The 17,466-nt window shown below is 40.3% G+C and overlaps 1 protein-coding gene across 1 annotated transcript in view; it reads left to right on the top strand.

The window, feature by feature from the left end:
* The first annotated feature begins 4,313 nt into the window (after window positions 1-4,313).
* The window catches only part of LOC124605561 (arf-GAP with dual PH domain-containing protein 1-like), a 131,896-nt gene continuing 118,743 nt past the window's right edge, over window positions 4,314-17,466 (top strand). The window contains exon 1 of the mRNA XM_047137326.1: window positions 4,314-4,437. Coding sequence (XP_046993282.1) covers window positions 4,356-4,437 — 82 coding nt within the window. The 5' untranslated portion in view covers window positions 4,314-4,355. The remainder of the gene's footprint in view (window positions 4,438-17,466) is intronic.

The following is a 17,466-nucleotide window of genomic DNA, read 5'->3' as shown; positions in this document are numbered from 1 at the left end:
AGAACTGTTTCGGATTGACAGATACAGTTTTCTTTTTGTTTTACAAGATACCCCTATTCCTTGAGTAATCCACGGCTTCTTTGTAGACTTTGCTCTAACCTTGGTTAATTTTGGGGGTAAAAAGTGTTCAAATAAGGTAAGCACTTTATTAGCAAAAGTGTTATATTTTTTATTCATGCCATGTGCACTGTAAACATCAGTCCAGTGAATGTCTCTGAGGAGAGTCCTAAAATAATCAATTTTTGGCTTATTGATTACCCTCTTGAGCTCAGATTTAACAGATTTTATGTCCTGTTCAGTATTAACATTTAACAGAAGGAACTGCATGTCATGGTCTGAGAGGACATTGACTATTGGTTTTGGAATATAATTTTGTTCATTGGACTTTCTATAAAGATATCATCAATGGCTGTTTGTGAGCAATTGGCTACCATAGTGGGGAACTTTACAGTGGGAATTAAGTTGAATGAGAGTGTTACTTACTCAAATAAGTTCTTATTGTGAGAGTCTTTAAGAAAATCTACATTGAAATCACCAGCAACCACTATTTCTTTGTTTTGTAGTTGTTAAATGGGCCAATACAGCTTCAAGGTGGTTTATGAACAGATTAAAGTTACCTGCAGGTGCTTGATATACACTTAATTTTATGAAGGATTTTTTGTGAAATTCTATTTCTGTTGCACATACTTCCATATGGTATTCCAGGCAAAATTTATGAATGTCTATGTTCTTAAATTTATGACAGTTCCTGATAAATGTGGCACCTCCTCCCTTCTCGATTGCTGCTCTACAAAACTGAGATGCTAACCTAAACCCTGTTCCACAGCTAAACCTTGTAAAATCGCATTGTCAACTGACAATAATATTGATGGTACCAGTATGTGGTTTGTTTACCACTATTGGGAAAGTCATTGATTTCAATCAGGAACAGTATTGGCGCTAACATGCTACCTCTTCTGTATTAATGTATTTTGCTTCTGGTAACTGTTTTGATAAAAGCTTAGACATATATGAATTATGTGTCATCTCTACTCTTTGTAACCTCTCTGTTAGGTATGACTGGAACCAGTAATTAGTTACATCTCTTATTCCTAATGCTTCTAGCTTTTATAGTGGAGTCTTACAGTCAAAAGTGTCCAAAGCCCTAAAAAGATGCATGTTGTTGTTGTTGTGGTCTTCAGTCCTGAGACTGGTTTGATGCAGCTCTCCATGCTACTCTATCCTGTGCAAGCTTCTTCATCTCCCAATACCTACTGCAGCCTACATCCTTCTGAATCTGCTTAGTGTATTCATCTCTTGGTCTCCCTCTACGATTTTTACCCTCCACGCTGCCCTCCAATACTAAATTGGTGATCCCTCGATGTCTCAGAACATGTCCTACCAACCGATCCCTTCTTCTAGTCAAGTTGTGCCACAAGCTCCTCGTCTCCCCAATTCTATTCAATACCTCCTCATTAGTAATGTGATCTACCCATCTAATCTTCAGCATTCTTCTTGTCTAAACTATTTATCGTCCACGTTTCACTTCCATACATGGCTACACTCCATACAAATACTTTCAGAAACGAATTCCTGACATTTAAATCTATACTCGATGTTAACAAATTTTTCTTCTTCAGAAATGCTTTCCTTGCCATTGCCAGTCTATATTTTATATCCTCTCTACTTCGACCTCCCCAAATAGCAAAACTCCTTTACTACTTTAAGTGTCTCATTTCCTAATCTAATTCCCTCAGCATCACCCGACTTAATTCAACTACATTCCGTTATCCTTGTTTTGCTTTTGTTGATGTTCATCTTATATCCTCCTTTCCAGACACTGTCCATTCTGTTCAGCTGCTCTTCCAAGTCCTTTGCTGTCTCTGACAGAATTACAATGTCATCAGCGAACCTCAAAGTTTTTATTTCTTCTCCATGAATTTTAATACCTACTCCGAATTTTTCTTTTGTTTCCTTTACTGCTTGCTCAATATACAGATTGAATAACATCGGGGAGAGGCTACAACCCTGTCTTACTCCCTTCCCAACCACTGCTTCCCTTTCATGTCCCTCAACTCTTATTACTGCCATCTGGTTTCTGTACAAATTGTAAATAGCCTTTTGCTCCCTGTATTTTACCCCTGCCACCTTCAGAATTTAAAAGAGAGTATTCCAATCAACATTGTCAAAAGCTTTCTCTAAGTCTACAAATGCTAGAAACGTGGGTTTGCCTTTTCTTGATCTTTCTTCTAAGATAAGTCATAGGGTCAGTATTGCCTCACGTGTTCCAACATTTCTACGGAATCGAAACTGATCTTCCCCGAGGTCGGCTTCTATCAGTTTTTCCATTCGTCTGTAAATAATTCGCATTAGTATTTTGCAGCTGTGACTTATTAAACTGATAGTTTGGTAATTTTCACATCTGTCAACACCTGCTTTCTTTGAGATTGGAATTATTATATTCTTCTTGAAGAAGAAGAGAAAAATATGCATGTGACACACTTATCTTTGTCAAGCGCATGTAGTATCACTTGTGTGTACTTATGAGAGTGCTCACTAGTTACATTTATGATACTTGTGTTTATGTTTACGCCTCAACACAAAATTAACTGGTGTATGGTATTTTTATTGATTGCATGTTCTGATGAAGGGTCGGTAAGTTTGTGAAATGTACTGTGTTACGTTTCCCAACAGTTTATTTTTCTTTATGATGTGTAGCAAGTGTGTCATTTGATGTGTTAAAATCTATCTTGTCAGTGATTATTTCAGAATTTTTTAGTCTGCTGGAGATTTAGCCAGTGGAAAAATAACTATGTCTGTTACGAATGACAACAGGTATTCAACCAAGCATGGCCCAAGATCCACCTACTATACTTTCATGAATCTTCTCTTCCCCATCCTGTTTACATGTAGGCCTAGGCTAGTGAAACTCCATCTATTGGTAGTTCTGACTGGTATCAGAGCAACATGTCAAATGCCACCAGTGCCATCTCTAACTGCGCATTAATCTGCCTCAGAGCTCCATTAAGGAATGGCTGATCCTGATACCAGAAAAGGTTGACAAAGTGTACATTGGCACCACAAGTCATCGACTCTATCTTATTCTCATCACCACCTGTCATGAGGCTCATCCTTATCCAAACTGTTTCCAGCCCGCCCACTATCACTATATGGTCCTCTATGATAAAAAATCTCTATATAAAGACCCAAAGTCGTATATCACTTCATTTAGCCCCGAATTTGATTTGTAAATGCTGGTAGACTGGTATGCTGCTCGTAAGCTTTCCTGCAACTGAAGGCCTATACCTTGCTTATGGCTACTACCTAGCAGCAGCACTGTTTTCTTCCTAACACTTTTGCATATTCATGGGCTTCCTGATCTTAGTTGAAGTGTGTCACATACTTCCTACTCCTGATCCTACCTGAGGCTCTTCTCCACTGACCTCTGGTAGTTGTAGTGCCTGTTTTTGGTGTTGAAAATCATACTCTCATTTAATGTTCTCTTTCTCCATGCCAGATCTCAATCACTCCCCTCCCCTCTACCCCACTGATCCTGATCAGTTCCTCCATTGCTTCCTTCAACTGCGCCTGAAAGTTACAAAATTTCCCTTCCTGCTAGTGAAAATGTTCCTGCCGCATACTGTGTAGTTCCAGAACGGAGCCTCTTCTGTTCTCCCCACAACATTCCCCCCCCCCCCCAAGCTCTCATTTAATGTTCTCTTTCTCCATGCCAGATCTCAATCACTCCCCTCCCCTCTACCCCACTGATCCTGATCAGTTCCTCCATTGCTTCCTTCAACTGCGCCTGAAAGTTACAAAATTTCCCTTCCTGCTAGTGAAAATGTTCCTGCCGCATACTGTGTAGTTCCAGAACGGAGCCTCTTCTGTTCTCCCCACAACATTCCCCCCCCCCCCCCCCCCCACCCCCACCCAGTGAATACGTTTCCCACAATACTGGTAACAAAGCCCCCTACTTTAACAGCCATTTTAGAAAACAGTGGACACGAGAAGACGATAAACACCAGACCGATCGTACAGCTGACTAAAATGGGTATCGTGCGCTAGATTTGCGGCTATTTCTAGTCTACAAGCTATGATTTGCCTGTACAGTTGTGATCTGCGCCCACAGATCTGATCAATTTTGCTCAAAGCTGCAAATTCAAGGTTTGTGTAATTGTCTGGTCTACAGATTTAATGTACGCAGCCAATTGTGGCGACACAATGTGGTTGCAGACTGGCCTGCACGCGAAATTTGTCGCGAAAGATGTTTTGAATCGACTCGTAAGCAAAGATGTTATGTTCGTGCAGAATTGTATGTTTCAATGGTAGTCGTTGACAGTGTTTAGTAAACAAACAGTAAACACGGAAAAGTGGTTATGGCGGATAGAAATGAGAAGTTGCTGCTAGAGCTACTGAAACGACCAGGAAATGGTGAATGCGTTGACTGTGGGAGTAAAGGTACGCACGTTTAGAGATGTATGAGTTGTTAGTGCTACGAGTTAAAAGCGGAAATGATAATGTACCATGTTAAGTTACGCGTAATAATTTTATAAACGTTTTGTAACCAGAAGTATTAAACGTTTCTTCATCCGTGCTGTGAACAGTCAGTGCAAATGAAAGGACACTCTTCTTTACTGGACGTGTACGACTATGCTTATAATCGTGTTTCATATTATGTTCTATATGTTCACGAAACTCCCGGGTGTGGTGAGTAATGCGTTTTTACTTGTCTTCATGCTATCACCAACTCCAGCTAATAGAAAAAAGGAAACTGATACTACCGGTGCTTATGAAGTTTTATGAAACCAAGAAAATATTTAGTAGTAATTTGCATGTCACAACCCCCGTAATCAGGATACCTGTGGAGTCTTCACTTTCCAGCATTTTCTGTAGTTCCTCAAGAATTGATTAGAAGATTTTGTCATTGTCCAAGTTATTGCTAGATTGTAACTGACGAATATAAAAGTGTAGTTGCAGGAGCATGTGCTTAAACACTGCTGTTCCAGCAAGCTATCTTCATTACAGCACTTGGTCTTCTGTTCCTACTGAAGTCTGGTGCCCAAGCATTGGTACTAGGATATTTAAACATGTCTTTATAATGAGAAATGTGTCAAGCAGCTAAACCATCACCAACAGACCTTATGTACTTACTGACTGAGACTGCAGAGCATTGTGGAAGGTGGTTGTAAAAAGTCACATTAAATTAGTGCAAGGAAACATCACGGGTTCCAAAATGCTACCAACAGTCCAGATAACATCATGACTGTACATACGGGGTTAAAAAGAATGGGGTATAATGGTTGAGCAGCTCCTGATAAGCCACACATTTCTGTAGCCAATGCTAAATGGTGCTTGAAGTGGACAGCGGATGACTTGAAATGAATGATTTGTAGTGATGAATCATGCTATGTAATAGGAAAGTCTGATAGAAGGGTTTGTGTTTGGCAAATGTATGCAGAATGTTGCATGCCAACATTATGTTATGGGGATGTTTTTTGTGGTTACGGTGTGGTCCTCTAATTGTGCTTAATAAAATGCTAAATGCAGAAAAATATGAACATATTTTAAAGCATTGTGAACTGTGTACAGCAGAGGAACAGTTCAGAGATGACAGTTGTTTGTATCAGCATGGGAACCCTGTCATAAAGCAGCATTGATGGGGCAGAGGTTTATGAACAATAACATTCCTGAAATGAAGTGGACTGCCCAGAACCCCAACCTGAACTCAGTGGAATACATTTTGAATGAGGTAGGATGTTGACTTCACTCCGTACCGTAGCATCCAGCATCACTACTTTCTCTGCTTTTAGTTCTTGAAGAAGAATAGGGTACCATTCCACTACCAACATTCTGACTCTTCACTAGTAGTTGCCGAGGTGCTCTTCATCATATGGGTCTAGTGTATATGTGAGGTTTGGCACTCAAGTAATAAATGATCCACTGCGGCTAGGTAACTTTGCATATCAGCAATTTTCCCATATTGTGGAGAAATTACAGAAATAAATAAACCACTTGTAAATATATATGCACTAAGTACAATGTTGACACAATGTGTGAAGTCAGTAAAGCAGTAAAGAAACACTGAAGAACAAGAAGTTTACAGGTGTAGATGAAATATACATCTGTATGCTGGAAAATGGAGCAAGGAAGGAAGGCAATGCAGAAGGTATAGAAAACAGACAGTTTTCCTTCTCTAATCACTGTCAAAAATAATAGAATCAGTTATAAAAGACAAATTAACGCACTATTTAAATGAGTACAAACTTCTAGGTGCATTACAGTTAGTGTTATGAAGTGTTAGAGGTACAGAATAAACCATAGTAGAATTTTCAAAAGTGATAGTTGATGCTTGTGGGAAGGATAAGTATATCACAGGCATATTGTTAGATCTCTCTAAGACTTTCAGTAGTGTTGACTATAAAATTGTATTAAAAAACTGAGAATCATTAAACAGAAGAGGTCTAGCTAAAGAAGTGTACCTAGCAGGTAGGATACAAAGAATAGACATAACACAGTCATCAAATTAGACTATGAACTTTTAGTGAAATACTTATAAAAAAGAAAATACATTATTATAGGAGCTCATCAGGGTTGCATATTAGTTTCCTACAATGCCAGTATCAATTCTGAGGCTTAAACCTTAGCAGTATCCGAGTTCACACCTTCAAAATTCTGTATAGGCCTATGTGAAATTTTTGATTTGTGCCATTATAGTTCCAGTACAATGACCTGGTGCTCTTATTTTGGATTACACTTATGAACTTCTCTCTTGTTGCTATAGACTTGGCATTCGATGACTTGGTCTTGGTTTTGCTTATCATTTATCCTACTGATCTACATCCATTTCTGCACTCTGCAAAACACCCTGAGGTGAGTGGCAGAGAATACGTCCCATTCACATATGGAGCATGAGAAGTATGAGTGAATGCCTCTGCACATGCAGGAATTATTTTAATCTTATCCTCATGATTCCTCACTATGTGAGTGATATGTAGATGGTTTTAGTATATTTCTAGAGTTATTATTTGAAGCTAGTTGTTGAAACTTTAGTAGACTTTCTCCGGATGGTTTACGTCTATCTTAAAGAGTCTTCCATTTCAGTTCCTTCAGTATGTCTGTGTCACATTCCCATGGATTAAACAAATCTGTGACCATTCATCGTGCCCATCTCTGTATTCGATCAATACCCCTGTTAGTCCTATATTGTATGGGTCCCACACACTTGAGCAATATTCCAGAACTGGTCACCTGATTGATTTGTAAGCAATCTTCTTTATAAATTGATTGAACTTCCCTAGTATTCTACCAATAAACTGAAGTCTACCATTTCCTTTACCCACGACTGAGCCTGTGTGATCATTCCATTTCATATCCCTACAAAGTGTTACACCCAGGTATTTGTACGGGTTGGGTGATTCCAATAGTGTCTCATTGAGCTTACAGTCAGAGGATACTACTTTTTTCATTTTGTGAAATGCAAAATTTTACATTTCTGAACATTTAGAGCAAGTTGCCAATCTATGTACCACAGTGAAATGTTATCAAGATCTGACTGAATATTTATGCAGCTTCATTATAGACAGCTACATTATCTGCAAGAAAACCTGATTTTACTATTAATATTGTCTGCAAGATCACTAAAATACAACATGAACAGCAAGGGTCCCAACACACTTTCCTGGGGCACACCCAAAGTTAGTTAACTACTTCTGATAATGACTCTCCATCCAAGATAACACGCTGTTTCCTCCCTACCAAAAAGTCCTCAATTCAGTTACAAATTTAAATTGATATCCCATATGGTCATACTTTTGACAGTAAGTGTAGGCGTGGTACTGAGTCAAATGCTTTTTGGAAATCAAGAAATACTACATCTGCCTGATTGCCGTGATCCAAAGCAAGTATGAGAAAAGCGCAAGTTGTGTTTCACAATGTCGGTGTTTTCAAAATCCATGCTGGTTGACATTGAGGAGGTCGGTATGTTTAAGATACCTCATTTTGCTTGAGCTCAGAATGTGTTGTAAGATTCTACAACAAATTGATATCAAGGATAGTGGATGGTAGTTTTGTGGATCTAGCGGGTCGACAGAAGTGTCCAATCCCACCCGTCGGCTTTGACCCGTGATGTAAGGGTGTTGTGGTGTGAGACGTCAAGACGGCACGGAGTTTGGTTTGTGAGTGTGGCGTGTTTGTAGATGTCGTCGTGTTGTGGTTTGTTGTGCCCTCTGGTGGTATGTTCAGGGCTTTCGCTTGTGTGGTGTAATGGGCTCAGTTTGGTCTTGCTCATTATACTGAATTGTTCAAGTGTTAGCTGTGTTTGTAGTGGATTTCGTTTCAGTGAGTTAACGATTTAGTGGTTTTGTGTGAAGGTTAATTTAGTGTTGTTCGCTGTAGGTCATATGGTAATTTTAGTAAATTAATCGGTTGTTGTTTTTGTTCAGGAATGGATATGAAGGATAAAATTAATAGTGCGCATCTGCGGGAAATGATGGGAAACACTGCTTTGGAACTGATAAAGTTTTTACAGCTGTTTGGTTTAATTGCGGAGATCATGAAGTGCTCTATTTGTGGTGAAGAAATGAAGTTGGCTAAAGTTCCGGCATCTCGGACCAGAGACGGTTATATGTGGCGCTGTCGAAAGGATAACATTTGGCGTTCCATACGGTGTGGTTCCTGGTTCGAGAAGCCTAGGTTGGGCATGCGCGAGATTGTACTGGTGACTTATTATTTTTATTATAGAGCCCCACACAGTTTTTGCACGCATGAGACTGATGTGAGTGAGAGGAGTTTGCTTGATTGGTTTTCTTTTTGCCATGAAGTGTGTTCTGAGTTTATTAAGTACAGGGGTACGTTGGGGGCATACGGTTGTTGTGGAGCTGGATGAGTCACAGTTTGGGAAAAGGAAGTATGGGAGGTGTAAGTCTGTGGTTGGTGTCTGGGTGTTCTGAATGTGTTTTTAGGGTTGTGGAAGGGAGGTCTAAGGCGGAATTAGTGGGGTTAATTGAGGAGTACATAGAACCGTGGTCCATAGTAGTTTCAGATGCTTTTTCTTCATAGAGGGGGTTGGGTGAGAGGGGATTCAATCATTTAGTCATTAACCATAGCTTGGAGTTCAAAAATTATGAGACAGGGACTTGCATAAATACAATAGAGGGGATGTTGGGGGCTGTTAAGTCAGTTCTTGGGAGGGGAAAGAGGTGCTCTTCCAACCTTCAGTCTCATTTAGATGAGTACTGTTGGCGGAAGAGTGTCCCTGAGGACTATTGTGTTTATTCGGTTTTTTTTACGGGCTGTTAGTAAAATGTATAGGCCGAAAGTGGTTAGTTAGGGTGGTTTGGATGAGTGGGTGGGTGGCTGTGGCTCAGGGTGGGGTGGGTGGTTTATTTCGTGTTAGAGTGTTTGTGAGGGGGGGGGGGGGGAGTGTGTTGGTTTGTGTTTTAGTCGTGGAGGATCTATTTTGTTGAGTTGTAGTGTGTGATTGAGATATTTTTATGTTGCATTTGGTTTTTGTTTGTGGGTTTTTTATTTTGGGGTGAGGGGGAGGTTGTTTTGGTTGGGGGGGGGGGTGAGGTGTGGGTGGGTTGGGTCTTTTGGTTGAGTATTTTTTCATTGTGTGTGTGTGTGTGTGTGTGTGTGTGTGTGTGTGTGATTGTGATTGTGATTGTGGTGGCCAACCTAGTTTGGGGCACCAGAACTTTTTTGTGGTAAGTTTTTATTTTTTTGTTTTGTTTTTAGTGTATGTGTTGTGTGGTAGGGGTTGAGGGAAGTGTTTTATTGAAGTGTGTGGCTGTGAATGTTGGTATTGGTATTGGGAGATGTTTTTAAGCTATATAGGTCAAGGACCCCCCATGAACCATGGACCTTGCCGTTGGTGGGGAGGCTTGCGTGCCTCAGCGATACAGATAGCCGTACCGTAGGTGCAACCACAACGGAGGGGTATCTGTGGAGAGGCCAGACAAACGTGTGGTTCCTGAAGAGGGGCAGCAGCCTTTTCAGTAGTTGCAAGGGCAACAGTCTGGATGATTGACTGATCTGGCCTTGTAACAATAACCAAAACGGCCTTGCTGTGCTGGTACTGCGAACGGCTGAAAGCAAGGGGAAACTACAGCCGTAATTTTTCCCGAGGGCATGCAGCTTTACTGTATGATTACATGATGATGGCGTCCTCTTGGGTAAAATATTCCGGAGGTAAAATAGTCCCCCATTCGGATCTCCGGGCGGGGACTACTCAAGAGGATGTCGTTATCAGGAGAAAGAAAACTGGCGTTCTACGGATCGGAGCGTGGAATGTCAGATCCCTTAATCGGGCAGGTAGGTTAGAAAATTTAAAAAGGGAAATGGATAGGTTGAAGTTAGATATAGTGGGAATTAGTGAAGTTCGGTGGCAGGAGGAACAAGACTTCTGGTCAGGTGACTACAGGGTTATAAACACAAAATCAAATAGGGGTAATGCAGGAGTAGGTTTAATAATGAATAGGAAAATAGGAATGCGGGTAAGCTACTACAAACAGCATAGTGAACGCATTATTGTGGCCAAGATAGATACGAAGCCCACACCTACTACAGTAGTACAAGTTTATATGCCAACTAGCTCTGCAGATGACGAAGAAATTGAAGAAATGTATGACGAAATAAAAGAAATTATTCAGATTGTGAAGGGAGACGAAAATTTAATAGTCATGGGTGACTGGAATTCGAGGGTAGGAAAAGGGAGAGAAGGAAACATAGTAGGTGAATATGGATTGGGGGACAGAAATGAAAGAGGAAGCCGCCTGGTAGAATTTTGCACAGAGCACAACATAATCATAACTAACACTTGGTTTAAGAATCATGAAAGAAGGTTGTATACATGGAAGAACCCTGGAGATACTAAAAGGTATCAGATAGATTATATAATGGTAAGACAGAGATTTAGGAACCAGGTTTTAAATTGTAAGACATTTCCAGGGGCAGATGTGGACTCTGACCACAATCTATTGGTTATGACCTGTAGATTAAAACTGAAGAAACTGCAAAAAGGTGGGAATTTAAGGAGATGGGACCTGGATAAACTAAAAGAACCAGAGGTTGTACAGAGATTCAGGGAGAGCATAAGGGAGCAATTGACAGGAATGGGGGAAATAAATACAGTAGAAGAAGAATGGGTAGCTTTGAGGGATGAAGTAGTGAAGGCAGCAGAGGATCAAGTAGGTAAAAAGACGAGGGCTAGTAGAAATCCTTGGGTAACAGAAGAAATATTGAATTTAATTGATGAAAGGAGAAAATATAAAAATCCAGTAAGTGAAACAGGCAAAAAGGAATACAAACGTCTCAAAAATGAGATCGACAGGAAGTGCAAAATAGCTAAGCAGGGATGGCTAGAGGACAAATGTAAGGATGTAGAGGCCTATCTTACTAGGGGTAAGATAGATACCGCCTACAGGAAAATTAAAGAGACCTTTGGAGATAAGAGAACGACGTGTATGAATATCAAGAGCTCAGATGGAAACCTAGTTCTAAGCAAAGAAGGGAAAGCAGAAAGGTGGAAGGAGTATATAGAGGGTCTATACAAGGGCGATGTACTTGAGGACAATATTATGGAAATGGAAGAGGATGTAGATGAAGATGAAATGGGAAATACGATACTGCGTGAAGAGTTTGACAGAGCACTGAAAGACCTGAGTCGAAACAAGGCCCCCGGAGTAGGCAATATTCCATTGGAACTACTGACGGCCGTGGGAGAGCCAGTCCTGACAGAACTCTACCATCTGGTGAGCAAGATGTATGAAACAGGCGAAATACCCTCAGACTTCAAGAAGAATATAATAATTCCAATCCCAAAGAAAGCAGGTGTTGACAGATGTGAAAATTACCGAACTATCAGCTTAATAAGTCACAGCTGCAAAATACTAACACGAATTCTTTACAGACAAATGGAAAAACTAGTAGAAGCCAACCTCGGGGAAGATCAGTTTGGATTCCATAGAAACACTGGAACACGTGAGGCAATACTTACCTTACGGCTTATCTTAGAAGAAAGATTAAGGAAAGGCAAACCTACGTTTCTAGCATTTGTAGACTTAGAGAAAGCTTTTGACAATGTTGACTGGAATACTCTCTTTCAAATTCTAATACAGGGAGCGAAAGGCTATTTACAATTTGTACAGAAACCAGATGGCAGTAATAAGAGTCGAGGGACATGAAAGGGAAGCAGTGGTTGGGAAGGGAGTAAGACAGGGTTGTAGCCTCTCCCCGATGTTATTCAATCTGTATATTGAGCAAGCAGTAAAGGAAACAAAAGAAAAATTCGGAGTAGGTATTAAAATTCATGGAGAAGAAATAAAAACTTTGAGGTTCGCTGATGACATTGTAATTCTGTCAGAGACAGCAAAGGACTTGGAAGAGCAGTTGAATGGAATGGACAGTGTCTTGAAAGGAGGATATAAGATGAACATCAACAAAAGCAAAACAAGGATAATGGAATGTAGTCGAATTAAGTCGGGTGATGCTGAGGGAATTAGATTAGGAAATGAGGCACTTAAAGTAGTAAAGGAGTTTTGCTATTTGGGGAGCAAAATAACTGATGATGCTCGAAGTAGAGAGGATATCAAATGTAGGCTGGCAATGGCAAGGAAAGCGTTTCTGAAGAAGAGAAATTTGTTAACATCCAGTATTGATTTAAGTGTCAGGAAGTCATTTCTGAAAGTATTCGTATGGAGTGTAGCCATGTATGGAAGTGAAACATGGACGATAAGTAGTTTTGACAAGAAGAGAATAGAAGCTTTCGAAATGTGGTGCTACAGAAGAATGCTGAAGATTAGATGGGTAGATCACATAACTAATGAGGAAACATTGAATAGGATTGGGGAGAAGAGAAGTTTGTGGCACAACTTGACCAGAAGAAGGGATCGGTTGGTAGGACATGTTCTGAGGCACCAAGGGATCACCAATTTAGTATTGGAGGGCAGCGTGGAGGGTAAAAATCGTAGGGGGAGACCAAGAGATGAATACACTAAGCAGATTCAGAAGGATGTAGGTTGCGGTAGGTACTGGGAGATGAAAAAGCTTGCACAGGATAGAGTAGCATGGAGAGCTGCATCAAACCAGTCTCAGGACTGAAGACCACAACAACAAACAGGTCAAGGGAAGTGTTTGATCTTAATTTATGGGATCGGGAGTTGCTGTTGAGCTATATAGGTCAAGGGAGGTGTTCAATCTCAATTTATGGGATCGGGAGCTGCTGTTGAGCTATATAGGTCAGGGTAAGTGTTCGATCCCAGTGTGTGGCTGTGAATGCTGGTATTAGTATTGGGAGATGTTTTTGAGCTATATAGGTCAAGGGAAGTGTTTGATCCCAATTTATGAGATCGGGAGCTGCTGTTGAGCTATATAGGTCAAGGGAACTGTCCGATTCCAGATGATATTGTGTTTTGTGATGCTGTTTTTTTTTTTTTGTCATGTTGCGTGGTTTTGTATTGGGGTGGGTGTCTAAATTTGTTTATATTTAGTTTGCCCCCACCCAAAAACCCCCAATTTCCCGCACTTGTCCCGTTAGTGTCATTAGGCATTTTGTGGAACGTGTGTGTGTTTGTTTTTCGATGTATTTTCGTCTTTGTAATGTGTACGTAAGGACTTTATATGTGCCATATTGAAATCGTGGTTTATGGTCGTTTCCGCCATATTTGTGACGTCATGGATCAAAGCAGACAGGTGGGATCGGACGCTTCCGTATTTCCGATCTAGCCTTGTTGTAGACAGGTGTGACCAGTGGCGTTTTCAAAGAACTGAGCACAGTTTTGTGTTCGAGCGATCTACAATAGATTGTAGTTAGAAGAGGGGATAACTCACCCACAAATTCAATGTAGAATCTGACAGGAATTCCATCAAGGCCTGGAGCTATAATGGCACACAATCGAAGGTTTCACATACGGAAAGTAAGGGGTGGCTTGAAGAGCTGCAGGAAAATTTAAAGCCTTTTGCTTAGGGCAGTACTTGGCTAACACTTGCTGGCTTGTCTACCTGAGCTCTGCATTTTGTGCTACCATGGTTTGATTATTTCAGCCTGTGACTTATGCAGCTTTGGTGCTCTTCACAGGTCACTAAATGCAAGTGTTTCTGTCATGAATTATAGAAAATTGGTGGCAAGGAACATCATAAGATAGTTTTCAGTTCAATAAACTTTACCAACAGCCGTATACTTCAAGATATTTTATTTTATTCCGAAAGCAACCAGTTTCCGCAATTCATTTTGCCATCTTCAGGTCCCTGCATAATAGGAGTATACCTGTAGTAATATAAGGGAATAAAAATCCAGTTTACAAGAAGTGACAGGTAATCATAATGCCACTTAAGCTTAAAAATGATATTACTACATGTATACTCTTTTATTATGCAGGAGCCTGAAGATGGCAAAATGAATTGCCGAAACTGGTTACTTTTGAAATAAAATATCTTAAAGTGTACGGCTGTTGGTAAAGTTTATTGAATTGAAAAGTACTTACCAGCCAATGTCCCTAGGCCATAATGGATCAACAGAGATCATCATATAGTGTCAGTAACATTTCCCCATTCGCTATCCTCAACAAATCAAAGAAACCATTTATTCGTGGCGTTTCATACTGTCTTGTATTGCAAGTGCGATTTCTGATCCAGTTTGTCAGTGTGCTATATTGCTTACTCCCAGTAGCCTTTTACACATATTGTTTCACAATTTACAGCCTCTTGCTGACTGAGTGAGGCAGCACTATGGTTAGCACACCAGACTCGCATTCAGGAGGATGGTGGTTCAAAGTCCCATCCAGCCATTCAGATGTAGGTTTTTAGTGATTTTCCTGAATCAAATAAGGCAAAATCCGGGGCAATTCCAGGGAAAGGACACAACCCATTTCTTTGTTCAGTTCGAGCTTGTGCTCCATCTCTAATGACCTTGTTGTCAACAGGGTGTTAAACTCAAATCTTCCTTCCTTCCTCTTGCTCATTCCTATTTGCAAGACTTACAGCCATTATAATTTAATGTGTGAATCTTGCAATGTGTCTTATGCACAATATATAATTTATGATTATATTGTCAGGTTGATACCAGTTAAACAAGTTAATGTGAAAGCAGCATCATCTTCAGGCCCATCACTTGATGAGGTCCTACAAATAAACAAGCATTTGAAATAGATATTTACACTGCTGGTAGTTACCAACAGCAACTAACATATTTGGACTATATGATTTCAGTTTATTAGAGTTCCAAATCAGTGACCAAGTAACATCAGTGTGTGTGTGTGTGCAGTAACCCCATTTAAGTGATTTGGAAAAATTTTACACTAGTCGTACACAGTTGTTTGAACACACTCTTGTGAGGAAAAGATATTAAGGTGCGTATTACTTTAAAACCTTAAGGTTAGCAGTGCATCTACCAAGTGTGCATGATCCCATGTGCAGTGCATGGAGGGGCTCAAACAGATCTACAAATATTGTAGGAAATGGAGGTTGTTGTTGTTGTGGTCATCAGTCCTGAGACTGGTTTGATGCAGCTCTCCATACTAATCTATCCTGTGCAAGCTCCTTCATCTCCCAGTACCTACTGCAACCTACATTCTTCTGAATCTGCTTAGTGTATTCATCTCTATGATTTTTACCCTCCATGCTGCCCTCCAATGCTAAATTTGTGATCCCTTGATGCCTCAGGACATGTCCTACCAACCGATCCCTTCTTCTAGTCAAATTGTGCCACAAACTTCTCTTCTCCCCAATCCTATTCAATACCTCCTCATTAGTTACGCGATCTACCCACCTAATCTTCAACATTCTTCTGTAACACCACATTTCGAAAGCTTCTATTCTCTTCTTTTCCAGAATATTTATTGTCCATGTTTCACTTCCATACATGGCTACACTCCATACAAATACTTTCAGAAACGACTTCCTGACACTTAAATCTATACTCGATGTTAACAAGTTTCTCTTCTTCAGAAACACTTTCCTTGCCATTGCCAGTCTACATTTTATATCCTCTCTACTTCGACCATCATCAGTTATTTTGCTCCCCAAATAGCAAAACTCCTTTACCACTTTAAGTGTTTCATTTCCTAATCTAATTCCCTCAGCATCACCCGACTTAATTTGACTACATTCCATTATCCTCATTTTGCTTTTGTTTATGTTCATCTTATATCCTCCTTTCAAGACACTGTCCATTCCGTTCAACTGCTCTTCCAAGTCCTTTGCTGTCTCTGACAGAATTACAATGTCATCAGCGAACCTCAAAGTTTTTATTTCTTCTCCATGGATTTTAATACCTACTCCGAATTTTTCTTTTGTTTCCTTTACTGCTTGCTCAATATACAGATTGAATATCATCAGGGAGAGGCTACAACCCTGTCTCACTCCCTCCCCAACCAATGCTTCCCTTTCATGTCCCTCAACTCTTGTAACTGCCATCTGGTTTCTGTACAAATTGTAAACAGCCTTTCGCTACCTGTATTTTACCCCTGCCACCTTTAGAATTTGAAAGAGAGTATTCCAGTCAACATTGTCAAAAGCTTTCTCTACGTCTACAAATGCTAGAAACGTAGGTTTGCCTTTCCTTAATCTTTCTTCTAAGATAAGTCGTAAGGTCAGAATGCCTCACGTGTTCCAACATTTTTACGGAATCCAAACTGATCTTCCCCGAGGTCGGCTTCTACCCGTTTTTCCATTCGTCTGTAAATAATTTGCATTAGTATTTTGCAGCTGTGACTTATTAAACTGATAGTTCGGTAATTTTCACATGTGTAAACACCTGCTTTCTTTGGGATTGGAATTATTATATTCTTCTTGAAGTCTGAGGGTATTTCGCCTGTCTCGTACATCTTGCTCACCAGATGGTAGAGTTTTGTCAGGACTGACTCTCCCAAGGCCGTCAGTAGTTCTAATGGAATGTTGTCTACTCCCGGGGCCTTGTTTCGATTCAGGTCGTTCAGTGCTCTGTCAAACTCTTTACGCAGTATCGTATCTCCCATTTCATCTTCATCTACATCCTCTTCCATTTCCATAATATTGTCCTCAAGTACATCACCCTTGTATAGACCCTCTGTATACTCCTTCCACCTTTCTGCTTTCCCCTCTTTGCTTAGAACTGGGTTGCCATCTGAGCTCTTGATATCCATACAAGTGGCTCTCTTTTCTCCAAAGGTCTCTTTAATTTTCCTGTGGGCTGTATCTATCTTACCCCTAGTGAGATAAGCCTCTACATGCTTACATTTGTCCTCTAGCCATGCCTGTTTAGCCATTTTGCACTTCCTGTCGATCTCATTTTTGAGACGTTTGTATTCCTTTTTGCCTGCTTCATTTACTGCATTTTTATATTTTCTCTTTTCATCAATTAAATTCAATATTTCTTCTGTTACCCAAGGATTTCTACTAGCCCTCGTCTCTTTGCCTACTTGATCCTCTGCTGCCTTCACTACTTCATCCCTCAAAGCTACCCATTCGTCTTCTACTGCATTTCTTTCCCCCATTCCTGTCAATTGTTCCCTT

Source organism: Schistocerca americana, chromosome 3 (assembly GCF_021461395.2).
Source record: "Schistocerca americana isolate TAMUIC-IGC-003095 chromosome 3, iqSchAmer2.1, whole genome shotgun sequence".
Lineage (NCBI taxonomy): Eukaryota > Metazoa > Arthropoda > Insecta > Orthoptera > Acrididae > Schistocerca > Schistocerca americana.
This window is presented reverse-complemented; position numbering and strand designations above follow the sequence as displayed.